This window comes from Nyctereutes procyonoides, unplaced genomic scaffold, assembly GCF_905146905.1.
Source record: "Nyctereutes procyonoides isolate TBG_1078 unplaced genomic scaffold, NYPRO_anot_genome, whole genome shotgun sequence".
NCBI classification, from domain to species: domain Eukaryota; kingdom Metazoa; phylum Chordata; class Mammalia; order Carnivora; family Canidae; genus Nyctereutes; species Nyctereutes procyonoides.
In genome coordinates, this window is record NW_026575131.1 from 57870177 (window position 1) to 57898108 (window position 27932).

The 27932-nt window shown below is 70.5% G+C and overlaps 1 protein-coding gene across 4 annotated transcripts; it reads right to left on the reverse strand.

Moving 5' to 3' along the window:
* Positions 1 to 27791, reverse strand: ARID3A (AT-rich interaction domain 3A). 4 transcript variants are annotated; one of them, XM_055343075.1, is made up of 10 exons: positions 27647 to 27791; positions 23718 to 24357; positions 22722 to 23052; positions 8366 to 8438; positions 5954 to 6137; positions 5250 to 5497; positions 3818 to 4114; positions 3312 to 3410; positions 2463 to 3035; positions 1 to 1640 (listed from the first exon to the last, which is right to left on the reverse strand). In XM_055343075.1, the coding sequence occupies exons 2-9, from the start codon at positions 24122 to 24124 to the stop codon at positions 2866 to 2868; spliced, it is 1809 nt and encodes a 602-aa protein (XP_055199050.1). In that variant the 5' UTR covers positions 24125 to 24357; positions 27647 to 27791; the 3' UTR covers positions 1 to 1640; positions 2463 to 2865. The 4 variants fall into 4 exon arrangements, with proteins under 4 accessions (XP_055199050.1, XP_055199049.1, XP_055199051.1 ...); XM_055343074.1 differs by lacking the exon at positions 27647 to 27791 and adding an exon at positions 27494 to 27559; XM_055343076.1 differs by lacking the exon at positions 27647 to 27791 and adding an exon at positions 27357 to 27420.
* Positions 27792 to 27932: the final 141 nt, after the last annotated feature.

Below are 27932 nucleotides of genomic sequence, written 5' to 3' on the forward strand. Positions count from 1 at the left end.
TTCTGTCAGAAGTGTTTTGTTTTAATATCTCATCAGCTTTACAGGGTTACAATTGTCTTAAATATTTCTGAAGTTTAAATACAATCTGCATAATAATGTTATAAAATGTAAACTTTCAGTGTTCTTTTAAATTTCAAAATCACACACCTTTTTTTCTTCCTTTTTTTTTATGGTTTTCTTTTTTTTAGGTCTTTTGTCTTTTTTTTTTATTGTTGTTTTTTTGTTTTTTCCCTTTTAATACCTGAATGTTCTGCAAAAACTGAAATCGATACAGGCTGCCCCGCCGTGGCCAGGGCGCGACAGGCCAGGCCCGGCCAGAGGTAGAGTCGTTTAAACCTTTTATTTTAAAAGTTTTTTTTCACGTTAACCTGAGTCCCGGCGCAGCACCCACGCCGTCTGACAAACCCCAGAGAAACTGAAATTTCACATGTCAGGAATGAAAGGCTGAGTTCATGTTTGCCAAGAAAAAAAAAAAATGCAAAAGCAAAATTAAGGGGGGTGGAGGGGGGAGGACAAAGTGGGCAAAAGTGATAAAAGCGGGAAAGTGGTGTAGAAATGCAGAACCATGGAAACTAACCCGCCGCCCGGCCCCAGACAGCCCAGCCCCCAGCTCAGGGGGTCATGCGGAAGATTCTGGAAGCAAGGTCGCCAGCAGGGGAGCCCCGGGGGCTCCTCTTCACCCTGAGTTTGGGGTCCCCGCCCTCGCCGTGCTGCAAAGCGCCACCTGCCCGGGAATGAACAGCGCACAAGCCAAGGGCGGACAGGCCGCCCCGACCCCATCCCCCAGTTTGCAGGAGGGGGTCCTGACGGGCCCCCGGAGGCCGCCCCTTCCCTACACCCCGGGCCGGAGCCGCAGGGGCTGCGGGGGGCACCGAGGCCGCCCCTACAGTCATCGCCGCTCGGCGGGACACCCGCGCCCCCAGGATGCGACACCCCGACGGGGCCCCGCGGGCGCACGGCTCCAGGCGGAGGGGCCCGGGCAGGGCGGTGCACACGGACGCCCTGGGCCGGGGCGGGGGTTTGGCATCGAGTCAGACCTGAGGTAGAAAGAAACGTGCTGCAGACCCCCCCACCGGGAAGCCCTGAAGGCAGCAGGCCCGGGGGGCTTCGCTGTGTGGAGACCCCCCCCCACAATGATTGTGCTGCTGCAGTGAGCGAGGGAAGGCCAGAACCTTCCAGAAGGAAGAGCGGGGAGGAAACAGCGCTCCTTCCCGCCCACTCCCGGGAGGGGGCTGTGGGGGTGCCCACGATCTGAGAGATTCCAGAGAGGGGCCCCCTCCCAAGGACGCGGGCCCGGGCCCTCCCCCCACAGGTTTCCCGGGAGACAGGAGGCGGCCTCGTGGGGGGGCAAGGAGGCTGCCAGGCGGGCACTGCCCCCCCCACCCCCGAGCGAGGCCGGGCTCCTGGGCCCAATTAGAGCCGGCAGGCTGGCCCCGGGGACAGCGGAGCCCCCACGGGGACCCCGCACGGCGAGGAGCAGGGACCCGCGAGGGCAGCGCAGCAGCATGCACCTGCCCCTGGGCCTCGGCCTCGCCAGGAGCCCCCCGGGCGCCACGCGGTGTCCCCCTCACACCCACCTCTAACCAGGACCGCAGGGTCGAGCGGGGCGGGCGCCGTGTCCACTTGGTCACCGCGGGTAGCTGTGGCCCCAAGCAAGCGGGGCCGAGAGAGAACGAAGAGACAGTTAAGGAGAAGACGATGGGGCGGGGGGTGTTCGGGATGCCGCGGCCCCAAAACCTGGCCCTGAGCTAAGCCCGGCTCACCCGTCCCCCGCGTCCCCCGCACGGGTAACCTCGAGCGTCCCCAGGCCACATTCATCCCTGAGACAGGAGCCTGGGGCCGACGGGTGGAGCCCCCTCCTCTCCCGTTAAGACTTCCAGTCTGGGGGGGGGCAGCGCACGAGCACAGCGAGGGAGACCCCCCAGGTGCCCCCACCTGCACCCCCATCCCGGCCCCTGGCCCCGCCCATAGCACCTGAGTTCATCACCTGTCCTGGCTCTGGCCCGGCGCGGCCTGCGCCTGCCAGCCGCCCACCACACCACAGGAAACACACAAAGGAACCCAAATCAGTCATGGGAAATATAGAAAGGGTCTTAATTTTCTTTTTCGGCTTTTTTTTTTTTTTTTTTTTGCTTTTTCAAGTCCAGTTTCCCTGAATGAACGCAAATATATAGATATATATATCCTTTCCCTAAGGTTTGATTCCTTCCCCCAAGAATAAAATAGATTATTTACAAAAACAAAACCCCGAAACCTCTTATTAAAAACCCTATAGATCTTGAGTATCACTGTTCCTTATAAAAAATAAAAAAAAAAAAAAGTTCCCAAAAGCAACAAGGAAAAAAAAAAAAAAATTCAGCTGATCTTGGCTCAGGGGTTCATTCAACACAAGGAGCTGGGTGTGGTGAGTGTGTGATGAATGGAAGAAAAAAAAAAAAGAAAACACAAAAATGAAAACGCACAGTGCAGAGATGTATGAGGTAAACAGGATCGGCCTCCACGGGGACCGGCCCGCACGGACCCGGCCCCGGCAGCTGGTCCCGCAGGGCCGCGGCCCCGGAAACACGCCCCTCGCTCCTCCGGTCTCCTTCGCTGATCTCACAATCCACGTCTCTCAATGTCCGAACCTGAGTAATTTCAAGTGTTCCTTGGTTTTCCCCTGTTTTATTAAATTTTCTTTATATATATATATATATACGTATATATATATTTCTTTTTCTTTTCTTTTTGGCGTTAGCTGTGGCTCCTTTGTGGATCCCTGCCCTCCCCACCCGTGTCTTCCGCCGCCCCGGCCCTGCGGCCCGCCTGCCCCCCCAGCCCGGCGGGCTCCCCGGGGGCGGCGGGGGCGGGTGGGGAGCGGAGCGGTTAAGGCAATGAGTTATTTGAGGTAGAAGACGTGGCGGGTGTGGACAGCCCCGCCGGCCCGGCCTGGCTGCCCGCGCTGCTGCAGGTCCCGCCGCTGCCTCCGCGGCCGCCGCCGCCTTTGCCGGGAGCTGAGGGTGGCGCGGGTGCGGGTGGCTGAGCGAACAGCACTCCTAGTGCGAGGACAGGGGAGAAACACGTCACGTGGCTGCAAGGACCACCGGGCGCCCTGAGCGCTGAGCCCGGCACGCGGCGGCGCCGCGGTGTTCTAGAAGGAACCCTGGGGCCGCAACGGAACAAAGGCCCCTAACTTAGGGCCCCGCTGCACGCGCCGACACCTCGCGACTCTCTCTCCGGCCGCCCGGGGAGCAGAGCCCGCGGGACCCGGGCCCCCCGGCGCCCTGCGTTGACGGGCCGAGCGCCCACGGCCGCGGCCCCGAGGCTCCTACCTGTGTACATGATCCCGTTAATCTCCACCGACATGCTAATACTGTTGCTGCCGTTGGGGCTGCCCAGGTTCGCCGCGGGGTCCTGGCGGCTGTCGCAGGCTGCGGGAACGAGAGGCACCGCGCCATCAGCACGGGACCCGCTCTGCCGCCCGCCCCGCGCACGCACAGTGGGTGCTCCAGAAACCCACGGAAGAACAACCTGTGGGCCTGAGATTAGTGTTTCTCTGGCCAGCAGGACCCGGGGGGGCCCATTTTCCCCAGATCCTGAGCAGGATTCGATATCGCCGAACTCCGACGGGGGGAGGCTCTATCCCCTCGCTAGCTCGTGGGTGCCTGACTGGGCCTTCCAGGTGAATTCACTACGGGTCACAGCGGCCCACTCCTTCTATCCAATTTATCTTTCTTTTTCTTATTGATTTGCAGGCACTCTTTACATAGGTTGACTACGAGGCCCTTACCCGTGACACGGGCAGGAGGCACGGAGGGTCTGGGCGCTGGGTTGGTACCTTGGCTGTTGATGCGAATGCTCATAGGCAGCTGGGCCGTCATGGCCAAGAAATTCTGCTGCAGTGCACGCTGCATGAGCCGGTGCTGCTCGTCCGCCACCAGGGCCATCTTCTTCTCGGGAGGCTCCCCAGACTCCAGCTTCTCCCGGAGCTGCTCCAGGGCCGCTGCCTGAGCCGCCACGGCTGCCTGCGCTGCCGCCGCCTGCACTGCCGCCGCCTGGGCTGCCACCACGGGGTGACCCGCCAGGGACACGGGCAGGCGGCCGGGGACGGTGATGGGGATGGCGGCGTCCTCCTCTGGACGGGAGAGAAGAGGAGTTGGTGGCCAGAAGGGCCCTGCCTGCAAGCCGAGGCGGGGACGTGCGCGGGGCGCCCGGGACGGCACCAGCGTGCGAAGCCCCGTGAGGCCCGGGGTGTGAGAAACCGCGGCCACCCCGGGAGCCTCAGGACACAGCACGGCGGCAACTGTGACCCGGCGAGCCCGTGGCGGTACAGGGCGCACACAGTGACACCCCGAGCATCCGGGCTCCACCGTGTCCTGTGACACACTCAACACCCCCCACCCAGGAAGGCCGAGCCGGTCCCCGACCCCCACAGCACGGGTGAGGGGCCCCGGGCAGCCCGGCTCCAGACCCCGCCCCACACACCCCTTCCCGGCCCTGCAAACCGACAGCCCACTGTGACCCGTGACCCGCTGCGCCTTCCCTCCCCAACTGCCCCTTGTGCGTCTGGCCGTGGGGCCTGGGTCCGACCCGCGCCGGGCCCCCTGCCGGAGGTTCTGAAGCGCCCTGTCCCGGTCACACTCCAATGCCACCCGTTCAGGATCCCGGGGGACCCACCCGCGTGGGCCCGGCACGGCTCCAAGGCCACCCGGCTCTCTCTCCCCCCGCCACGGTCGCCCCAGCTCCAGCGCGGGGCCTCACACACCGTGGACGCCCGCTAAGCACCCGTGGGCATCGCTGAGCAACCCAGGGGTGCGGTGGGTAAACCGAGGCCCAGAGCACCGAAGGAGCGGGCACTACGACGACCTTGCCAGGCTGCGATCTGACCAGTCCTGGGCCGCGGGGTCCCCCTGAATACTCAGGCCGCCCCGGAGAGCTGGGCTCGGGAGGGGGCGGCGAGCACTAGTGTCGCGGAGGGCGAAGGGTCAGTGTGACGGGCCGCACTGCGCGGTGACGGCACCTGCTGCACGGCGAGCGGAGGGAGGGACACAGCAACCGGCTGTCCTGTGCCGCGGGCGGGGACGTGTCGGCCCCTCGGGCAGGGGAGGCGCGGGTTAGCGCGTGTGCTCCCCGCGGGGTTAACTGGTCCCGTCTGCGGGGGACACAGCGCCCCGCCACCCAGCCAGCGCCGGCGGGGGTCGCCCCAGGTACTCGGAGAGACGGAGGCGTCCCGCGTCCCCGCCAGGGCAGAGGGCCCGGCCGACCCTTACCTTTCTTGATCTTGGGGGCCGGGGTGATGGAGCTGCCGTTGGTGCTGGCGGCGAGGCCCAGGGAGGGCACGGGCAGCTTGGGCGAGGACAGCATGCCGTGGGCGCCGCCCGGCGAGTAGGCGAAGAGCGAGCCCCCGAAGCTCTGGCGCCGGCCCTCCCGCCGGTTGCTGTCGATGGCGGCCTGGAGCTCGTTGGGGTTGCTCAGGCCGCGCTTCTCACACTCGTAGGGATACAGGTACTTCATGTACCTGCGCGGGGCGGGGCAGGATGGCACCGGCGCCTCCGGGCCCCCACGGGCCGCCCACCGCGTGCCGCCCGCGTCGTTCCCCGGCCTCAGACCTGCGGCCTCAGACCTGCTCCGGCCGCTCCCGTCTCCCCGTGTCCCCCTCTCAGCATCTGGCCCCAGGACGCACCCCCAACGCCAGGGCCGCCTCACTAATCCCCGTCCTCATTCCTTGAGCCCCCCCAACGTCCTGGGGCACTCCTCCCCATACTCCTCCCCACACTCCTCCCTGCACTTCCCTGTGCTCCTCCCCGTGCTCCTCCCCGAGCTGCTCTCTATGCTCCTCCCTGCACTCCTCACGCTCCTCCCTACACTCCTACCTGAGCTCCTCCCCGTGCTCCTCCCCAGGCTCGTCCTCACCCGCCCTGTCCTTCCTGCCCAGAGTGGCCTCCCCTCCTCGGGGCCGCGGGCGGGCACTCACTGGGTCCGCAGGGTGAAGGCAGCGCTGGTGATGGACGTGGGCAGGTTGAGGCCCTTGGTGATCTCGCGCCACAGCTTCTTGTTGATGACCTCCACCAGGCCGCCCTTCTCCGTCACCAGCACGTACAGCATGAACAGGTCGAGCACCTGCTTGGCCATGATGGGGATGCGGTTCACGGGCGTCCCTGCAGGGGAGGGGCAGGGCGCGGGGGTGAGTGAGGGCGCTGCCAGCTGCCCCGGGGGGGGGGGTGCGGAACCCGACAGGTGGCAGATGCCAAGTCCACAGACGACACGCCCGTCCAGAGAATGGTCTCTCCCGACTCAGGGACACGGGGCGTCCTGGGCGCTGGGGGGCTGAGCAGCATCCCCACCATCCCCCCGATGCCAGGACTGCGTGGTCATGACAACCACCGCCGTCCCTGACGTCGCCCTGCACCTCCTGGGGTTAGAGCTGCAGCTGGGAGCCCCCCAGAGAGAGCGGGATCTGCTCAGTGCTCATCTCACCCGGGGGCACGGGGGCACGGAGCCAGGGACGGGCTGCCGACCTGGGGACGCGCGGAGCAGCCTTTGTTCACCGGCTCCCCACGTCACCAAACTGCTCGCTCGCCCGCGTCCCCGGGGGACTTTGCCGTGGGGACAGAGCTCCGTCATCCCCCTTACAGCTTAGCAAGTGGGGCAGTGGGCCGCACCCTACCCCACCCGTGCCCCCAACCCTCACCCTCCGGGTCCCCGACACCTGCTCCCCCAGGGTGAACGGTCTGTGTCACCTCCTGCCCTTTCCCAGCTTCAAAGCCCCACTAACAGAGGACGACCTGGGAGGATGGAGGGGGCTGGACCTCAGACCCCCACCCCCGTCTGTCAGCCCAAGAGGGAGAGTGGGGAACCCGACACGGGGGGTGGGGGGGGCACGGGGGCGGGTTCTGCATCAGGACAGATCCTCCGGGGACCCCGCGCCCTGGCTCTGCGGCCAGGCCTGGTCGGATGTTTACAGAAGGAGCAGGGCCGGAGCAGAGGGAGGTCGGGGGGCGGGGGGCCGCGGGCGCGATAAGGAAGGGTGGGGAGGTCTTCAAGGAAACAGCAGGAGGGTGGGGCGTCGGTGGGACCCCTCCCGCATTCCAGGCCCCGAACGCGAACGCGAGGAGGCCCCTACTTTGTGATGTGAGGGAAGATGTACTGACCCTCTGGACTGAAGAGGGCTTGTGGGGCGCAGGACCTGGGGTCTGGGGGTCGGAGTGGGGGCATGTAACAGACGTTCAGCGCCCCCCCTCCAGGCCGCCAGTTACAGGCAGCGAGGGTCCAAACGAGAGGAAGGGAAGGGGAGCACTTGGGGCTGGGTTCTGACGCATGTGTAGGAGTCTGTGCTCCCTGCCGTCCAGGGCCGCCCGGCTGGCCTCCGACCCTCAGAGCCCCGAGTGGTCACCAGCTGCTGTGCCTACCCCCGCCCCCCCCAGCTCACCTTACCCCCTGAACCCCTAGTGCACCCGCCCATCTAGGGCAGGAGGGGTCGGCTCCGGGCCTGGGGGCTCAGTGTCCCCGCGGGGTGGGGGTGGGGGCGGGGGCTCTGGCAGGTGTGATGGGCGATAAAGAGGCGGGGGCGGATCTCTGCGAGCACCCGGTGGCAGCAGGCCCAGGCTGCGAGTGCTCCCAGCGATAAGCCCCCCCACGGGGCCCCTCCGGCGCGGGAGGGGTTAATGCGAGGCCGCCCCTCCCCTTCCATCTCCCTCCTTTCCGGCTGCTGGGCCTGTGTTTACAGAGGCGGCTGGAGAGGGCGGGGCGGCGGGGCCCTGGACAAAGCAGCCGCCCCTGCAGTGGCCCCAAGTGGACCCCGGCCGCCCCGCCCCTTCCTGCCTCCAGGGCTGAGCACTGGTCCCCTTGCCGGGCCTCAGTTTCCTTCCCTGAGCCGAGGGAGCTGTAGTAACTCCCCCAGAGGGGCGTCTCTGCTCAGAGGGTCGAGCCCCCCACCCCGCCTCACAGTGGGTGCCTCTAGAACCCCCATCCCTCTGCCCCCCAGCAGCCCTGGGCCCAGGCTGAGGCCGTGGGGACCCTCCCGGCTGCCTGGTGTCCTCTCTGGGCCTCAGTTTCCCCGCCAGGACACCCCCAGACCCAGGGGAATGGAGGGCACGAGGGGCCCCGGAGGTGGCACTTGATAAACGCAGCCCAGCTGGCAGCACAGTCGGGGAGCCGCCCGGAGGGGGACCGCGGCCCCGGGGGGCGCAGGGGGTCTGGGGCCGCACGTGGCACCAGCGGCCGTGGGAGCTCCAGTCTCTAGGCCACGAGGGCGGCCCCTGCCATCTGGGCGGCCCGTGCCCGCGGCCCTCGGGACCCTGGAGCCGGGCCTGGGCAGCAGACGCCGCCAGGACCCAAGGACCCGCCCTCCTGCCGCGGGACCGGGACCCCGGTGGGCGGGCCTCACCTCGCTTCTGCATGAAGCTGAACAGGTCGTCCAGGAACTCCTTCCTCTTGGGGTCCCCGTCCAGTTCGTAGAGCTGCGGGGTCGGGGGGACGGGGCAGTTAGCACCAGAGCTGGGGTACGGGCGCCGTGTCCCCAGGGCAGGGCTGCCACACACAGGCAGCGAGGGCGCTGAGGCCCCGCCGAGCCCGGGGAGCCCACCACCACCTGCCGCAACGACGGGGATCCCCGCGTGCGTCACCACCGCGGCCACGGGAACGCGGCCTTCTTGTCCCGCGGCTCTGGAGGGCTGCGTGCGGCCGAGCTCCCGGGGGCTCCGGGGCGGTGTCCCCGCTTCCCCCACTGGGGCCGACGTCCGCCCCCGCCTCGCACGCTTCCTCCCGTCCTGCGGGACCCGTCGCCCGCCTGCGAGCTCCCAGCCAGCGGCGTCCGCAGAGACCCTGTCCCAAGCGAGGCCTCGTTCACGGGTCCCTGGAGCCACCCGGGGGAGGGGGCTCGGCAGAGACAAACAGCGCCCGGGCAGGTAACTGCCAAGCGGCGGGCACGGCGGGGGCTGTCCCCTGAGTCACACACTTGCTCCCGCTCCCGGGAGGGGGCTGCGTGTTGTGGGTGAGGACACAGGCCCAGAGGGGGGCACAAACCCAGAGCCGGGGTGCGTGGGGCCTCCTGCCCTGGGCCCGGCGGCTGGGGTTGGCCCGTCGCTGCTCTGGGGGTGGGGGGCCCACGACCCAGTGCCCCTCAGCTCCCAGGGGCAGGCGGGCGGGGCCAGGGGGGGAAAAGCAGCAAACAGCAACCTTCAAATTAAGCCCTGGGGAAGGAGCCTAGAGGATGGGCAGCAGGGGGGGCCTTGAAACCACCAAACACCGGGCTGTTCGGGCCCAAGAGCACGCGGACGCCCGGCTCCTGCCGCCCGCGCGACCCCACACCCTGGGAGGCAGGGTCCCTGGGGCGGCTCTGGGTCCCCCCACCCGCGGCCTGGAGACAAAGCGGGGTCGCGGGCCGGCCGGGTGGTCGGGGCTCTGTCCCTGCCCTGCCCCGGCCAGGCTGGCCGGCCGCATTCCTGCGCTGATTTATGGTCAGGGAGGCCCCGATGCCCCCGCCTCGGGGTGTGTGGCCTGCAGGTGGACCTTCCCGGGGGCGTCCACCCGCCCCTGCCCTGCGCCGGGCTGCTCCTGCCCACACGGCCCACCCGCACCCCCACCCGTCCAGCACGACGCCGCGAGGGACCTCGCCGTTGGTCACCAGCATCCAGAAGGGGTCAAGTACCAGCAGCTGCTTAATAAATGGTCATTGGGCGAACCCCAGGACTTGAGTGGGGTCCAGGCTGGGCCGAGGGATCAGAGGCGGCAGGTGCCCTGGAGCCCGCCTCCCCGACCCGGGGCCCAGACCTTATCTGGAATCGGGGTCTTCGCAGGCGCCCCCCCACCCGATGACCCATGTCCTTGTGGGAGAAGAGACATAACCACCGAGGACCCCACGTGAGGACCAGGGGACGAGGATGCTCCCTGCGGCCCCAGGAACGGCCCCCTCGCCCCCCGCCTGCGGTGGTCGTGCGGCTGCCCCGGGACACTCGCCAGGGGTCAGTGGACACAGGCCCCCCTGACAGGGCAACACCTCTCCTGAGATCCCAGCTCGGGGGGCTCGGCCGGGGAGGAGGTCCACCCTTCCAGAACCTTCCCTGGGCTCAGTGCCCGCCCCAGCCCCAGCTTTCCTGCTATCGGGGTCGGGTCGGCGCATTAACACAACAGCTTCACCCTGAGCTCCCGGAGGTGTCCTGAACCCCACGTTCCAGGGGGAGACTGAGGCACAGGACGGAGACCCGGCAGCGGGAGCACCTGGCTCGGGGCAGAGGCATTAACCCCCCGGCCAAATGGCGGGTGGACAGAGCCCCGTGGGGCAGGGTATTGTCCGAGGCCATAAAGGGGGCCGTGTGGCCAGGGAGGCTGTCGCCCTGGGCAGCCGACAACAAAGACAGGCAGTAAAGGCCACCCCAGCTTTATGGGGCCCCGGCCCCCAGTTCCGCTTCCCTGCAGGAGGTGTCCCGCCCTGGCCAGTGGCCCCAGGGCACGGGGGACGGCGTCCAGACTCCCCGTAGGCCGGTGGACCGCTGTCCTGCCCCTGGGGGCTCCAGGTCGTCCCGGCCTCCATCCGGCCGGAGTTCTCAGGCTGACACGGGTCGCCTGCCTCAGCCACGAACCCAGGCTGGCGACCTAGAAACCTCCGGAAGCCCCCCACCCCCGGGCCACCCCACTCCCTGACCCCGCAGCCTGATTTCCCTGGGGTTGCGTGCGGGGTCCTCCTATCACGGTCACGGGGTTTTGCTCCGGCTCCTGCCTGACCTCATGACACCAGGCACCCCCAGCCCCCCATGCCCACCCGCGCCCACCCGCACCCACCTGTGCCCGTCAGACCCTCTGCCCAGACCTCTTTCTGCTTCTGGAAACTGACGGGCGCCGCGGCCCCATCTCTGGGGGACCTGGTGTCCCTCCCACCTGGAGCGCCGCGCCCACCCAGCGGGCGTCACGGCCCCGCCCACCCTGTGGCTCTCACGGCTCTCGTGTGGAACCTGTGCATGGGCGGCGGGCCATTTCTCACGTGCGTGGTGGACACACTGGCCTGGTCACCGGCCTGCCCGCCCCACAGGCCCCCATGAGCCCCAGGACCCGCAGGATCCACAGGAGCACGTCAGAGGTGCCGTGTGCTCCGCTCCCAACGTCTAGAACTGGGCATACAGCAGGTGGTTAATAATGGAGTGGACGGGGCGCCTGGGGGCTCAGTGGTGGAGCATCTGCCTGTGGCTTCGGTCATGACCCCGGGGTCCTGGGATCGAGTCCTGCATCAGGCTCCGTGCTCCTCGGGGCGTCTGCATCTCCCCCTCTCTCTCCCCCCCTCTCTCTCTCCCTCGCTCTCTCCCTTTCTGTATTTCCAAAAAAACAAAAAAAATCTTAAAAAAAGCATGGGCAGCCCCGGTAGCCCCGGGGGTTAGCGCCGCCTTCGGCCCAGGGCTGATCCCGGAGACCCGGGCTCCCTGCGTGGAGCCTGCTGCTCCCTCTGCCTGTGTCTCTGCCTCGCTCCGTGTCTGTCATGAATAAATAAATAAAATCTTTGAGAAAAAAAAAAAAGCAGTGGCGCTCAGCTCACTCTAGGTTTCTGGGGGCACCACGGGGATGGGCCCTTGTGCCTTCCCAAATCCGTCAAGCGCAGCCGCTCTGGGCGAGGCCGGGGGGCTGGAGGCCGCCTCACCCTGCGCGACCCGCCCTGCGTCCACCCGGCCGCCGCCACGCCGGTCTGCTCACCCGTGGAATGGGCGCAGGACCTCGAGGACGGGCATCGGGCGTGCGAGCCTGGGTGGGAGGCCCCAGCTTTCCTGCAGGAGCGGGGGGGGGGCAGTCGTGTCCCTCCCTGGCCCCGGGGGGCGCCCCTGCAGGCCCCTCTGCCCCTCGGGCACGATGCACGGCGTCAGGGGGCTCATGGCCACGGCGGGGCCCACCGTGTGTCGCTCCTCCCCCAGCCAGCGCCTCCCGCTTCACAGAAAAGGAAACTGAGGCACGGAGTGGGCAACCCCAAGGCCGCGGTCACCACACTCAGCAGCCACAGGGGCTTTCCCGGCAGCCTGAACGTGTCCCCTGCCCAGCAGCCCCGGCTCCCGTGTCCCGTCGCCCTCCTGCCCCCGCGAGGACCTGACCCCTCGGGCGGCCGCCCCCTCCCCCCGCTGCGCCCCGAGGGGCAGCCCCCTAGCCCATGTGAGCGGCCGCAGATAAGGCTCAGGTAGTGGCCGAGGCCAGATAACCGCCTCCCACCCTCCCAGAGCAGGAGGGCAAACAGGAAATTCTTGTTTGCGGCGGGAGGAGCATTTTTGTCTGGGCCGCGGGCAATCTCCTGGCGGCCGGGTCGGGTGCAGGCCGGGGTGGGGTGCGGTGGGGGCGCGCACCCTGCAGCCCCCACGGAGACGCAGACCCAGGCCTGGAGCCCACCCAGACCCCTGCGCACGGACGGCGGGAGGCGGCGCCACGGCCACCAGCACAGCCCCGACGGAGGGACCTGGCTCGGCGGCGCGTCCACGTGGGGAGGGCACGACTGGGCCCCCAGAAGGTCACGCCACCAGCCCCCCCGCCCCGGGCACCGCTGAGCGGCTCCCAGCGGCCCCCGCGTCCTCCCCAAGGCCGAGGGCCCCCGCTGGAAAGCAAGCGCCCGCCTGCGGGGCCCCCAGGACGACCTTTGCCCCTTTAACGGTGTCTGCTCAGGCCCCCTCCTGCCACCCGGGTGGCTCCAAAGTCCAGGGCTCCGCCGGGAGGAGGCGGCCGCTGCCCTGACCAGCTGGAGACGCCAACCAAAATCAGGGGACGTCGAGGAAGCCGGGAGGGCCGGGCAGGGGGCGCGCGGAGGAGCCCTTGGGGAGGGCAGCGGGTCCAAGGCCCAGGGCCCGACGCTCTCGGAGCAGGGCAGCAGCGACCCGGGGCTTTGAATCCACCCACTTTCCCCCTGGATCGGGAGAAAAACTTATTCATGGAGGAAAGAGTCGCGTGACACGGAATTCACCATTTTCAAGTGAACGTTTCAGCGGCATTGAGCGTGTTCGCGGACCTGCAGCCGCCGCCTGTGTGATTCCAGGACATTCCATCACTGCAAACAACCCCAGCCCCCCAGCCCGGGCCCCACGAACCCCCTCCCCGTCCGTGGACGAGCCCGTCCTGCACGTGTCACACACGTGGACTCACACCCGTGGGGCCTCCTGCGTCTGGTTCCCTCCCTGAGCGTCGGGGGCTCGGGGTCGGTCCCCAGCGTGGCGTGTGGGCGCCTCGCTCCTGCCGGCGGCCCAGGGATGTGGCCGTGCGTGGGGGACGTGTTTTGTTTGCCCGTCCCCCCGTTGATGGGCGCCAGGGTTGCCTCCACCATAGAAACCCCTGAAAGGGGATCCCTGGGTGGCGCAGCGGTTTAGCGCCTGCCTTTGGCCCAGGGCGCGATCCTGGAGACCTGGGATCGAGTCCCACGTCGGGCTCCCGGTGCATGGAGCCTGCTTCTCCCTCTGCCTGTATCTCTGCCTCTCTCTATCTGTGTGACCGTCATAAATAAATAAAAATTTAAAAAAAAAAAAAAAAAAAAGAAACCCCTGAAAGCCGAGTGAAAAGCCCCGAGAGCGAGCAGAACAGTAAACCAGACGCCGCGTCCGCCCTGCAGCCGCCCGGGGGTGTCCGAGGAGGTTTCATCTCTACATGCAGACGCCGTCGCGTCTCTCCTGCCCCAGAGCTGACCGCGGCTCCTACTGCTCTCAGGACACAGCCCAGGGTCCTGCCGTCGGCTCCAGGCCCCGGGGGCTGCTCCCCGTCCAGCACCCCCGGGTCATCCTCCCCGGCAGTGCTCTACTGCGCCCCAGGCCTCGCCCCAGGGCCTGTGCACTGGCTGGGCTCTCTCTCCCGACCCCAGGCCCGGGCAGCCCGTCCAGGGAGGCCCCCCTGCACCCTCACGTGGTGGCCGACCCTGTGCTTGTCCTGCGCCGGCTGCTTTCCCGCCATCTCCCACCCACACCAGGCCCCGAGGGCAGCACCGGCGGCTGGGGTGCAGGGCATGGCGCTCGGTATACAGCAGGTGGCCACTCATGGAGGCAGGCAGGAGACAAGGCTCACTGGGGTCTCGCTCCCTGGCCCCCCCGCCCCAGCCCCCAGGAGCCCCTCCCGACAGAGATGACTCAGCAGGCGCGGCCGTTGTTGCTGGGCCCCAGGTGGGCCGGGCGCAGAGTCCCTGGGGGCCACCCCAGCCTTCTCCCTGCACAGAAACCCCACAGCTGCCGGGCGGGGGCAGGGCAGGCAGGCTGGCACCCCCCACGGCCTCCGCCCACGGTGCACCTGGGGAAACTGAGGCAGGTGTTTGTGGGCGCCCACAGCCCAGGCTTTATCCGTCCGGTCCCAGAGTCACACGAGGCGGGAGGCGGACGCCCAGAGCCCGCGGTCCTCCCCCGAGGGCACACAGCCCCCCAGACGGCAAAGCTCCGCTCTCACCCGCTCCCCACGGCGACCTCAGAGCAGATGGACAGGCGGACAGGTGGACGGGGCCCAGCGGGCGCCTCGGGGGGAGGTGGGGCAGGGCGGCGCAGGGACTGGACAGTGGCCGTCGGCGCGGAGCCTCGGTGTGCGGGTCACTGGGGCGAGCAGGAAGCGGAGGCCGGGCGCCGGGCCTGGGAGCCGCGGGCACCGGGGAGTTTGCAGGTGACAAAGTCTGTCCTGGAAACTCCCAGGACGCAGCTCGGAAAGGGGCGGGCGCCCCTGCGGCGGGGCCAGCGCTGGACGCGGGGTGCGGGCCGCCCTCCCCAGGCCCGGGCGGCGGGGAGGCGAGGTCACGGAGCGGGCTGCCCACGCCGGCCCCGCGCACCTGCCCGGGCACCGCCCGGCCCGCGGCCTCTCACTTCCCGTCAGCGCGGCCTCCACACAGATGCGGCCGCACCGCTGGGCTCGCGGGAAATTGGGGAAGTGATTCTGGGCAGGGCCGCGACATCTGTCCGCTCGGCCACGCACCCCCGGCCGGCCGCGGTCCCTCCCGAAGAGACGCAGCACGCCGCCCACGGCACAGGGTAATAAAAAGCTCCAGAAACGAGTCACAAAGCCCCGCGCGCAGCTGAAGCTTAAAGGTGCTGCTTCCCGGATGACGGCGAGGGCCCGGCAAGTGCCCGCCACCAAACCGCGGTCCCCTCCCCGGCCTCCTGTGGGACAGGGCTCCGTACCGCCCCCGAGGAGTGGCCGAGGGCGCCCGCGGTGCAGGACATACCTGGGGGGACCGCCCTGGGGGCCACACGGGGCTGGTGGGGTCACAGCTGGGGAAACTGAGGACCCCAGGCCTGCGGGTCCAGCGCCGAGAGCGTACCCAGGAAGGCCGGCGGCCGAAGGACAATCCCAGGACAAGGGCAGGACACGGAAGCAGTGGCCCAGGGACCACACATCTGCCCGTGGGAGCCCCTCGCCCGCAGGCCTGGCCCCCTGCAGACGAGCACCGTCCCCGTGGAGCCACGTCACCGGGAAATGGAGGCGCTGACCTAAGGCTGCAGAGCGACACCGGAACCCGGAACCCAGGACCCAGCGCCTCCAGATAGGCCGCGAGGGCCTCTCGGGTTGGGGGCGACCCCACCCTCAAGCACCCGGGTCCTCTGGGCAAGTGCTTCAGGCCACACAGACTAAACTCCAGAATCTGGGGCGCCTGGGGGCTCAGTGGGTGAGTCCTCGGCTCAGGGCGTGACCCCGGGGTCCTGGGATCGAGTCCCGCGTGGGCTCCCCGCAGGGGGCCTGCTTCTCCCTCTGCCTCTGTCTCTCTCTCTCTCTGTGTCTCTCATAAATAAATAAATATTTTTTTAAAAAGATTATTCTAAAAAAAAACCCAGAACCTTCTCCCAAAACCCAAGCAATTACAGATCCAACGTTGGCGGCGGCCTGGGGGCGTCTGGTACGAGGGTCACCGCACAAAGTGGGCCCGTGTGTCCCTCCTGGCTGCGGCCGGGGCCTGGCTCCCGGGAACTTAAATCCCGTCGTGCGGTTTTCTCTGAAAGGGACCGTCCGCCTTCGCCCACGGGAGCCCCGAGCAGCCTGGGGGGCGCGGGGACGGCCTCCCGGCCTGGGGACGCTCGCAGACACCTGCCCGGCTGGGCGGGGTCCCCCTCGCCCCTGCTCGGGCTCTGCGGGCGCAGCGCAGCCACCCCGGGCCGGCCTGCACCCCTGCCCGCCGTCGGGAGGCCTGGCCACACCCCAAGCCGCGGGCACGGGGCATACGAGCGGCCCCCGACTCCCGGGAGCGCTGACGATGGCCGGCAATGGCCAGCGCCCGCTCTGACGTGACCCCGTTTTACAGTCAGGGAAACAGGCTGGGGGGGCACGGCCGCAGCCACCCTGGTGGCTCTGCTGGGCACTCCAGTCCCGGGGGGCGGGGGGCAAGGAAATGAGTCGCTTCCGGCAACACTTCCCTTCCCGGAATCGGGCACTCGGTGGCGAGCGTGTGCGCCGTCCCCAGGCTGCACGGGCAGGGGGCACCTGCTGCCCCCGGGAACACGGCGCTGGGAGAAGGGGTGGGTGAGCGGGCGCTGGGGGCCGGCGGGGCAGACGGGGGCGCGGGGCCACCAGAGACCCCCCCCCAGAGCCCGGGGACCCAGGTCAGGCCCCGCCGAGTCCTGGGGACGCGTCTGTGCAGCGTCACCGAGCAGGGGAACCAACACCACAGCCTGGCCACGGCCACTCCCCGCCCCTGCAGCTGGACGGACACGCGAGGCCCACGCCGGCGGACAGCGCTACCTGGAGGGAAACCCCGAGACCCCAGGCCCCACGCAGACACCCCCACAGGGCCCCGGACCTGGATCTCCACACGGCCAGGGGCCACGTCCACCCCGGGGCGGGCACACAGCCTGGCCGCCCTGCCTGGGCACACGTTGCCCCTGCCCACCCGGCCTCGCCTGCAGCGTGGCCCTCCCCAAGGCGTGACGGCCCGGCCACCCCGACGAGGTCCCCGCACAGCATGGACACGCCCGTCCAGCCAGACACACAAACACAGACACACCCTCGCTCGCTGGCAGATAATGGCCCCAGACACCCGCCCGCGCCCTGGGCCAGCCCGGCCCGTCTGCTGCTCCGCTCGCCGGGCACCGGTGCCCAGAGAGGACCCGGCCCGGGCGCACCTCAGGGGTCACGGCCGGGCCCTTCTGCCCCTCGGAGGGACCGTCGCATCCCTGGTCCCAGACCCCCTGCCTCGTCCTGGGCCCACCGGCCTGTGTCTCAGGGGACACCTGCATGGGGTCAGGGCGCTACGGCGGTGAGCCCACGACGACACCTGCACGCGGCACTTTCCCTCCTGGGGCCTGGGTCCTCCGTGCCCTGCTCTCCTGGTCGGGGCGGGGGGCGGTGCCGGGTCTGTGTCCCCCCGTGCTCCCCACATGCCCCCCGGCCCCACAGGACCCCTGCCAGCCCGGGCAGCGGGGCAAGGCCGCGTCCACGCTGGGCCTTCAATAGGCAGACTGGTTACCGTTTAACCCCGTGACCCCCAATTGTCCTCTGGCCGCGTGCAGCCCGGCGCTTGGAGAAGGGGCGGTCCGCGCCCCGCCCCCGCGCGTGCCCACCCACCCTCGCCCCAGCTGCCCCCTGACCCAGCACAGAGCACAGCCCGGCTCGGTGGCTGCATCCAAGATGGGAAGGAGCCCGGACACGTCGCCATGGGGGTGCTGGCCCCAGGGACCCGGAAACTCAGAGGGTGGGGGTCTCTGACCCAGGTAGGGAAACCGAGGCACAGGGCCAGGCCCTGCCAGCATCTCCCCGAGGGCCCCTCTGGATCAGAGCACGCCCCCGGCAGCCCCCCAGTGCCTGAGGGAAGAGCCCCCCTCCCCCTCCCCCGCAGCCCCTCGGGGTCCCTGGACGGGCAGGCGCGGAGGCCCAGCTGCGCCCGGAGCCAACCAGGCAAACCACGGACCCCACGGCAAGTCTGGCTGAGGGCGACGGGTCCCCCTCGACCTCGGGCTTCACGGGGCGGGGCACCCAGGCACGCACTCGCGTCCAGGCCCCAGGACACACGCCGACGCGCCCACGGGAGGTGGGGACTGACACGCGGTGCTCGTGCACACGTCCACGGGGGCACACAGGCTGCTACGGCGACGGGCGGACGTAAGGCCGCGGCCTCCAGACACCCGGACGGCCCGGCTCAGCGGGGCACAGACCCCAGGAAACACGGGGCAACGCGCCCGCCCGCCCCGGGTCCCCCTCGCCCGCACGCCGCGGCAGCAGCCTGGAGCCCGAGTGGCTCAGCCACGCCCCCCGACGGGATGCTGACGACCGAGGCCGCCCCGCCCGCGGGCACCCCTCCCCGGCGGCTGCGTGTGTTATTAGAAAGCGTGGGGCGGGCCGGGCGCTTGGCAGCAGCCGCCGGGTGGGGAGCGGATGGTGGGCGTGGGGCCAGGCCCCGGCGGCCGTGACCCCGCGGCGGTGACTGGGCGGCTGGTGGCGGCGCAGGGGCCAGATAAGGTGCTTCCGGCTGAGTCAGTGCGGTCCCAGGGCTGGCACGGGCGGGGGCATGGTGCCAGGGGCTGGCGGCCGCGCGCCCTCCCAGCCTCCCAGCCCGCCACGGCCCTCTGGCTCCGCGCCAGCAGCCGCAGCAGCTTTGATGAGGCGGGCACTGCCGGGGGGGTGGGTGGGCAGGAGTTCCCGGGGCTCCCCGACGCCCCTGCCCCCCAAGCGCCCCCGCAGGATGCCCCGCGCCACAGCTGGCCCCTGGCCCAAGCACACGGGACACGCGTCGCCGGGTTCAGGACCTCGGGTCTGACCTCTGAACCTGTGCCCAGGCCGTGCCCTCTGCTCAGAACACCCTCTTCCCCCAGGAAAACCCCCTCCCCCGGCCTCCCTGGTCCTGCCCGGGTCACAGGCCCCGAAGCATCCTCCGGCTCCAGACCCCACCGAGGCCCCCCCGGAGCCCAGCTTTCCTCTGCCCTTGGGTCTGCCCACCCCGACCCCCCCACCTTATGTCCCAGCCGCACTGTCCTGGGGTGCAGGCGTCAGCCCGCGCTCACCATGTGGCACACTCCTACACATCCTGCAACGCCCCAGTTCCTCCTTGCCCCAGCCCAGCCGGGGCCCCTGAGGCCTGGGAGTGCCTGTGTCCGCAGCCTGGGGGCGCCGGGGGCTCCAGGAAGGATGAAGGAACGCCTGCCGGGCCCAAGCCCCGGGCCCCAGCGATTCCCCCGCCACCTCCACCTCCACCTCCGGGGCCCAGCCCCCAGGAGCCAGCGGCGTCCACTGTGGTGTCGTTTCCAGCGGAGCAACGGGGAGACAGACGGGCGCGCTGCGGGGAACCAGGTGGCAGGGGGCACCCGGACCCGTGGCGCGACACCTCCCAGAGCATCGCACCCCGACGCCTCACGGCACGTTCCTGGGCTCAGGCAGCCAGGGGAAGGCCAGCGCCTCCGGTTCCCCTCCCGCGACAACGGCGTCACTTCTGGAATCAAAAGGAGACTTAAGGACGCACAGCTGTGTCGGTCCCGTGGCTGAAACACCCACGGCCCTGAAAGGACCAAAACACGCCCCACACGGGACCCGGCGTCCTGCTGCGAAGGCGTCTGAGGCCCACGTGTCGCCTCCACACGGGCTGTGCTGCTGCGGGGAGACGACGCCTCGGGCCAGACGGGGTCCCCGCGAGGACGGAGGCCGCGGTGACCGTCCCCAGCTAACCGCCTGCGTGTCGGGGCCCTGGACCCGCCGGCTTGCAGCAGACCAAGCAGCCAGAGGCCCGGGGCCCCGGTGCCCCAATCCCTAGAGCAAGCAGGTCCCTGCGCCAGGCCTGCCCTGGACACCCCAGGGCCACGTCCCGGCCGTGACTCCCGCGCCCCTGGGTGCTGCGGTGGAGCCCGTGGTCGCCCTGAGGGAGCCCCTGGACTCGGCCTCTCGCTCGGTCCGCCTCCCGCACGGGCGGTGACAAGCGTCAGCTACGACAGTCCCCTCCACGCCCTCGAGCTCCTTCACGAGGCACATGGCCACGGACGCCACCTCGAAGGGCACGAGGAAAACGTCCCGACACGCATCACAAACGAAAACCACGGCGAGGCGCCACCGTGACGGCGGGACGGTCGCGATCACAAGCGCTGGCGAGGACGTGGAGGAGCGGGAGCCTCGGGCGGCCACCGTGGGACGCAGGCGACGGGCCCCCCGAGGCCAAGCCCGGAGCCACCGCCCGTCCCGGCGGACCCGCTCCCAGCATAGGGGCCACAAGACCAGAGAACACGCGTGTATGCAGACGTGTGCACACCTGCTCACCGACTCACGGCGCCCAAGGTGTAAACAAGCGAGTGTCGTCTCCAGGAGAGTAAATAGCCACCCGCCCGGAGCAGGAGCGAGGCGCCCACGCCGCCCGGGGACGGACCCCAGCCCACGCCGCTCAGGGAGGGAACCCGACACAGGAGGCCCCGCGGGGTGTGAGCCCACGCGTGTGACACGTGCAGGACGGGCGGGGGCTCAGGGTGGGGGGGCCCATGGGGGCCGGGGGGGTGACGGGCAATGGGTACGTTCACAAAGCTTCATGTCTGAGGCGACAAAACCGCCCTAAGATAAACCGGAGTCGCCTGCGGAAGTCAGTGAAGACGTGAAAACCACCGAGGCGGTGCCTGAACTACGCACACGTGCGTCCGATGCCAACGAAACTGTTGAAAACCCTCCCGGCGATCGACCTGCTGAGACCCAGGATCCCAAAGGTCCCGGCCGCGCGGGCCGGCGGCGCCCCTGGAGCCCGGGCGCGGTGACGGGAGGCCACCGGGCTGTCCCCAGGGCGCCAGGTCAGACGCCAGGAGGCCGAGGTCCCCAGCACCGCCGCCGCTGGCTGCAGGCGGCAGGCGTGTTGGCCTCCGTCCGCGCGCGTCCCCGGGGACCCACGGAAGCTTCCGTGGCCAGCAGCCCGCCGGCCCAGGGCCCGTGGGCCACGGCGGAACCTGCCGGCCACCGGGGTCTGCGGGAAGTCGGGCCCGGGCCCTGCCAAGACTGGGGAGGAAGAGGCAGCGACGGTGCCAAGTGGGCGGCCGGCCGGCGGGGCTGCCACGTGCCAGGAAGGCTGCGGGGCAGGCGCCAGAGTCAACACGGGGCCCGTGGACAGCCGCCACGCAGGTGCTCGGCCAGCTGGGCGGGGGGGCGGCGCCGGCAGCTGGACGGCCCCGAGCGGGCAGGAAGGAGATCCCGTGGGCACCGCAGGGCAGGCCCCCCACCGCCCACAGGCCTGGGCCCCCGCGTCCCGTCCCCGGACCTCCACACGCGCCCGACTCAGTCCTGCCTCAGGGCCTTTGCCCGGACGCTTTCTGTGCCAGGTGCAGCCTCCCCGACCCCTGCAACGCGCGACCCACGCGGCACACCCAGGAGGCCGCCCCCACCGCCCCCTGCAGCCGGGTCCCTGACGCCTCTGCCCCATGGCTACCGGGTGCCACGTCCCCAGGAGGTGCTGAGGGGACCCCGAGACCCCACGGCACAGGGGTTCCTGACCCTGGCTGGACCCTCCCGGACCCCAGGAGCTGCAGCCACAGAGCAGGCCTGGGAGGTCAGGGATCCCAACCAGCTCCGACCCCGCGACCCTGGGCCCCCCCGTAAATATTCAGGGACCTGGTCACTGTAACTTGGCCCCGCGCCCCACGTGCTGCATTGACCCGGGGGCACACGCAGGGCGAGGCACTGGAGACCGCCCCCTCGGTGCCACGGTTCAGGTCTCCCACCTGCAAAGTATGACGAGCAGGGGCCCAGCCCGGCGGGTGCCCCCTTCTGGAGGAGGGACACTGAGGCAGGGAGCAGGGTGGGGCCGTGTCTGGGCGCCCGCGCTCAGCCCGGGGTCCCCACGCAGGGGCAGAGTGTCCAGCAGGAGGGGGTGCGGGGTGCCCGCCACACCCATGGGGGCGACGTCTGCTGGCTGTCACCCAGCCCTGGCACTGCCCCAGCCGAGCCACCAGGGCCGTCCCTCCCTCCAGCCAGCTCGCCGCTGCCCAGCCCGCCCGCCCCCCATCCCCAGCGGCCAGCCCAGGCCTCCCAGCCTGACTCCCACCTCTCAGGGCTGCCGGGGCCGCGGCGCCGTGCCCCAAGCGAGGCGAGCAGGGAAGCCCGCGCCCTCCGTCCTGCGCCCCCAGCCCAGCCCCCAGGCCCCGCCGGGCGGCCTCGAGCGCCCCCCAAGGGGCCCAGAGCCAGTTCCCGGAGGCGGCCACCCCGACGGGGCTGCCCCGGGGCACCACAGCCCCTGCCCGGCTCTCGGCCCAGCCCTGTCCGCAGCCCAGGGAGCCCTGGACGCTGGGGCGTGGGGCTGGGGAGGCCGGGTCCCCGCCGGCCACTCCCGGAGGTCGGGGCAGGGCCCAGCTGGCCGCGGCCTGGAATGTGAGCCCGGCCGGACGCCATCTGGTTTCCATCTGCCCTGCCCGGCTCGGCCCAACTTCAAAGGGTCCCCCGCCCGGCCACTTCCTCTGCCCCGGCCGCCCGCAGGGACAGCACCGCCCGCGGGGACGGCACCCGGACGGGGGACGGCCCTGCTTCCTCCCCGCCCCCCGCAGCCCCGGGAGCCGCCTGCAGGCGCACCGAGCCGAGGCCACCCTGCTCCACGACCTCCGAGATTGCACCGCCGCGCCCCTGCCCCTCGCGCCCGCGGCGCCTCACGCTCACCCGCAGCCCACGCCAAGCCGGGTCCGGCCGCATGGCCTCCATCTGGGCAGCTCCCCAGCCTGGAGCCCCGTCGTGCAGGTCTGGGTCCTCCAGGCGCAGACGGCACGCACCCCAAATGCGCGCACCCCCGAACTCGCCGCCCGGCTCGCGTCCCCCACCCACGCCCCTGGGGCACTCAGGCCTCCTGCCCCCGCACGGCATCTCCGCGGGGCGCCCCCCGATAGCGCACACACCTGCTTGAACTGCTCCTCGTACGTCCAGTCCCCGTGGTCGGGCGGCTGCAGCGGGGGCGCCACGTGGGCTGTCCCGCCGGCGTGGGCCAGGCTGGCTCCCTGACGCTCCTGGCCCCCCAGCGCCCGCGGCCCGCCGTCGCCGCGGAAGGCCTGGGACAGCGGGGCCCTGCGGGGCACAAGGGCTGCGGGGCCCAGGCCGGGGGAGCCCAGGGGCCCCAGCCCCTCCTCGTCCTCGTAGTCCTCCTCCTCCTCGTCCTCGTCCTCCTCGTCCTCCTCCAGGTCTTCCTCCAGCTCCTCCTCCTCCTCCTCCTCCTCCTCCCATTTCAGTTTCCTGGGGCAGGCAGGGGGCACAGGTCAGGGGAGATGGCGCCAGCTGGCTGCAGCCCTGGGGCAGAGTCTGCTCCTGGCCAGAGCCTCAGTTTCCCCCTCTCAACACGTGCTGCGAGGGTCGTGGGCCACCCTCGACACGGTCTCCCCGCAGCCCGGAGCCCCCGTCCACCTGCTGACCCCTCCCTGCCCTCTGCTGCACAGGCTTCCTCGGTGGGCCTAGTCGGGGCCTAGCTGGTTCCTGCCTCAGGGCCTTTGCACCAGCTGTTCCTGCTGCCAGGCTCGCTGTTCGCGGCCCCAGACACCCCCACACATGCAGACCCCTCTGTTTCTCCATCACAACCCACAACCGCCTGCTTCTCTGCTCGCTAAACGTCCTCCCAGGACCACCCCGCTGGGGTCCCGCCAGCTCTCAGCCCGAGGCCCAGCAGTGAGCCGGCCAGCGCCCACCCTGCAGGCTCCCCGGGACCGCCGGGCACCGGGGCTCCTGGCCACGCCTGGCCGTCCACTAAGTCAGGATGGAATGAAGCCAGAAACCCAGACCGCCCCCTCGCCTGCCCACCACCCTCTAGAAAGTTCTAAGGGGCCGTGCTGCTCCGCGGCCCTCGGGAGGGTGGTGTCTCGGCCGCGCCCAGCGCCCACAGCCGCCCCCTACGGACCCCGACTCACAGGTCACCGTCGGAGCCCATGTCCTCAAAGTGCCCGTCGCCGTCGCCGTGTCCCGGCGCCTCCCTCCCTCGGCCGGCGGGGGCCGGTGAGCCCGGAGCGCCTTCCCGGGCCGCGTCCTCGTCCTCCAGGCTGGGGGGCCCGTCCTCCGAGCCGCCGGGGCTTGGCGCCGGTCCGAGGCCCGCGGCGGCCGCCCGCATCGCGGCCAGGGCGGCCATCTGGGCCCGCTGCATCCGGGCCTTCTCCGGCTCCCTGTCCTCGTCCGGGGCAGCCCTGGGGCGGGCCGGGGGGCCGGCGGGGAGCTCGGCGGGCGCGGGCGGCGGGGGCGCCGGGGGCTGCCGGGCCTCCAGCTCCTGGCGGGCCCGCTGCTGCCGCTGCAGGAGCGTCTCCATCACGGCCTGCAGCTTCATGGCCCTGCGGGCCGGGCCGCCCCGGGCACCAGACGTGGGCGGCGGGGGCGGCCCCTGCGGGGAGGGGGCCCGGCCGCACTGCAGCGTGGGGGCCTCAGGGGAGCCGGGCCGGTGCAGGGTGGCGGGGGGCGGCGGCGCTGGGCTCAGGCCGAGGGCATGCCAGCGGTGCGGCCTCCTCACGCCAGGCGCCGGCTCGCAGCGGCGGGCGGGCTCATCCACGGGGGTGCCGAAGCCTGCGGGCAGCGGGAGACACCGTCAGACCCCGCCCGGCTCCCTGTGGGGCGCAGCCCACGGAGGCCTCTGGGAAATCCCTCCCATCCACTGCCGTCGGGGCGCAAACCTGGACACCTCCCCGGAGGCGGGAGCCGGTGCTGTCCCCATCCGCCCCCTCCGTCTGCCCTCCAGCAGGCCCCACAGCGCGGTCAGCCTGCCCTGAGCTCCCAGGGGTCCCGACCCAGACGAGCAGCAGGGCTGCCCACACCCCCGGAGACCCTGCATTGTTGCTTCATAGAGCAGGGGGCCCGGGCGCCCGGCCTCCGATTGGCTGCAGCCAGCCACCAGGTGGGTTCTGGGTTCTGGTTCTGAGTTCCAGGCGCTGCTTGCACCCCCCTGCCGCAGCCCTGCACCGACCCCTCCAGCCCCCCCACATCCAGGTCCTCAGCTAACCCTGCTCACCCCTGCGCCTCAACCTCTCTGGGCCTTTGCCCCAAAGGGAGATGGGGTCCTGACCCTGCCCACCCCCCTGTGCTCAAGCAGGGGTGAAGCAAGCCTGTGACGGCAAAGGCAGGCACCGTGTCCCCATAGGGACGGGGGCGCCGGGCGGTCCCCATGCTACACATAGGAAAAACTGAGCCCCACAGATGGGCCGTCAGAGGCCGACGCACAGAGCGGGTTCCAGGCCGGGCTGCGATGGGAACTGGGGCCTGGGAGGCGTGGGAGGCGTCGCGGCCTCACTCCCCTCCGCACGTGACCTCTGCCCCTGGGGACCCCCCTGGGCCCAACATCCCAGAGTGCAGGAGCTGTGCCCCAGCCTGGGGTCCCCTCAGAGCACCACCAACCCTGAGGGCCAGGGTCTCAGGCGCAGCAGAGCCCCACCAGGACAGAAGGACGCGTCCCGCCCCCCCAGCCCAGGCCAGGCCACACCCCCACCCGCCCAGGCCGCCAGTAAAACAGTAAAGTAAACCGGGCGGAACCCAACAGGCCTGGCGGTGACACCCCAGATGGCACATCACAGGGAAAGGGGATGGGACACGGGGATGCGGGGGGGGGGGGGGGGGCAGGAGCTGCCCCAACCCAGCAAAGGGACCCCAGCTACTGCTGGGGCCAGACAGGAACCCACACCCCAGGAGTAGCTGGTGGACGCCCCATCAGCAGGCTGGCCACCCTCCTGACCCCCACGGTGACCCCCTGAGCCGACACTGACCCCCCTCAGGGGAGCCTTCAGCATAGGGCCCCCCACCTCCCCAGGCAGAGCCCCAGGAGCTGCCTTCTCCCCAGACCCCACCACCCCGGGGGCTTCCATCTGGATGGCTGGAAGGGCAGGGGGGCAGGGGGGCAGGGGGGCAGCCCCTGTGGGAAGTCGGGGGTGGGACACGTCCCGGGAGGACCCCGGTGTCCAGCAGAGGCAGGGCTCTCAGGGTACAAAGACCCTCTCCGGGCCCACAGCGCTGGGGGGTGACCATGCAGTCGGTCCTCAGAGGCAGCGGGGCAGCACCCAGCCCCCCACCCTGCCTCCCCTCCCTCCCAGGACGGGGGTCACCCCCCGCCCGCCCCAAGCAGTGCTGAGGGGACATTTCAGGCCCACCGTCCAGTCTGGGCCACTGCCCCTCCCCCACATTTGACAACTTCAAGACGAGCCCCCCCTCTGCACGGAAACGCTCCAGGCCTCGCCCCCCCTCCCCTTTGGGGGGCAGAAGGAAGAGGCCAGAGGAAGCCACTCCCCCCCCAGCCTCCCACCCCCAGGCCTGCTGGGTTTAATGACCCTTCCGGGTCGCCCGGTGGGGGAGGGGCGCAGGGCAGGCCTCCACGTTGGGGCTGGCGGAGGGGGCAGGTGGGAACCCCAGAGCTCCCCTGGGCCCAGCCTGGGGCCCCCAGGCCGCCGTTAACCCCAAGCTGGCGACGCCCACCCCCCTCCAGACCCCTCCCCCAGGAGCCCTTTGTCCTCGGCCCCTACCCCCGCTTTATGACAACCCCAAGGGAGAGGCATTCCCGGGCAGGGAGCAGGCAGCGGTGGGGGGTGCCGGGTGGTCGCCGGGACCGCCAGGGGCCAGAGGGCCCCGGGGCCACACCCTCCCCCCAGTGCCTCCCGGAGAGAGGTCACCCGCTCGGCCGGGGCCTTGCAAAACACGGTTATTTAAAGAGTTGTGCAAGGCTGGGGCCCGCGGGTGGCGAAAGGGGCCCCTCACTCGGGGAGGGAAGGGGGTGGGGTGGGGCAGCGCGCTGGGCAGGGGGCTGGGGGGCGGGAGGGGGCGGCCCGGAGGAAGTGAGAAAAGAAAAACCGAAGAAAGAGAAGAAATAAGACGACAAAAACCCCAGCCCGGATTTCAAAGGCTTCTTGGAAAGCGACCGATTTGCATGGGGTGGGGGGGTGGGGGTGGGGGGTGGGGGGGCGCCCGTCCGGCCGGCGACTCAAAACGGAAGGTTATTGGCAAATCCGCCGCCCCGGGTCGGACGCCGAGCGTTGGGGTTGGCAAAGCGCTCCCCGCGCTTCCTGCGCCCGCTTTTGTGTCCGGGGGGCACCGGGGCGCGGGGGGTCTCCGGGGATCCCCGCAGCACCGGGCGCGGGCGCGGGCGCGGGCGCGGGCGGCGGGTCCGCTCCGGGGGGACTTCCTGGCTCCGCCGTGCGCGCGGGGAGGGCGCCCCAGCCCTGCCCCCACCCCGCGCCCTGGGGACCCCGGGGACCCCGGGGACCCCGCGGGACCCCGCGGGCCGAGGCGCACGAGGACCGGGGCGCAGCCCCCGCGCACGGGGCCACTTCCTGCCGCCCCAGGGGGGGCCCGCGCGCGCCCGCGACCCCCGGCGCCCCCGCGCCCCGCGGAGCCGGGAGGGGTCTCGAGGGGGGCGCCTGGAGGGCCACCCCGACCCCGACCCCGACCCCGACCCCGACCCCGACCCCGAGCCGCGGGGGCCGCCCCCCCGCGCGCCCTGCCCAACTTCGGAGACCCCGGGTGGGCTCCCCGGCGCACGGCCCCCGCTCGCCCGCCGCCCCCGGCCCCCGCGCCCCGGGCCTCACCCCGCGGGGCCCGCTCGGGGGGCGCCTGCCCCGCGCCCGGCCTCCCGCCCTGCCCTGCCCTGCCCCGCCGCGACCGCGCTGGCCTCCGGCCGGGCCCGAGCCGCGCTCCGCCGGGTTTGTGCCGCGCGCCGACTCACCGAGCCGCCAGCCGAGTCCGCGTCTACACCCCCATCCGACCCGATTGGTAAGAGTCTCCCGCGCGCGGCCTCCCCCGCCCCGCCCCTCCCCCCGCGCGCTCACCGCCCCGCAGACAAATCACCGGGTGACAAATCGCTCTCAGATGCAAATACCTCGCCGGTGATTCAGCGCCGCGGCCCGGGACGCGGGGAGGGGTCTCGCGAGGCCCCCTCCCCCTTCCCGGACGCCCCCTCGCCCCCCGCGCTCGGTCCGAGGCCGCGCCGCCAGCCCCGGGTCTTGGGGAGGGGGAGAGGGTGGCCAGAAAACTTCGGGTCACGGCCCCTTTAAGTGATAATAAATAATAAAAAGGGAAGGGGAACAGCGACGGGGAGGCCCCGCCCCCTGCCTAGGGACGGTGGGCAAAGTGCGCGCCGAGGCCGCGAGCGCACAGGGGCCGGC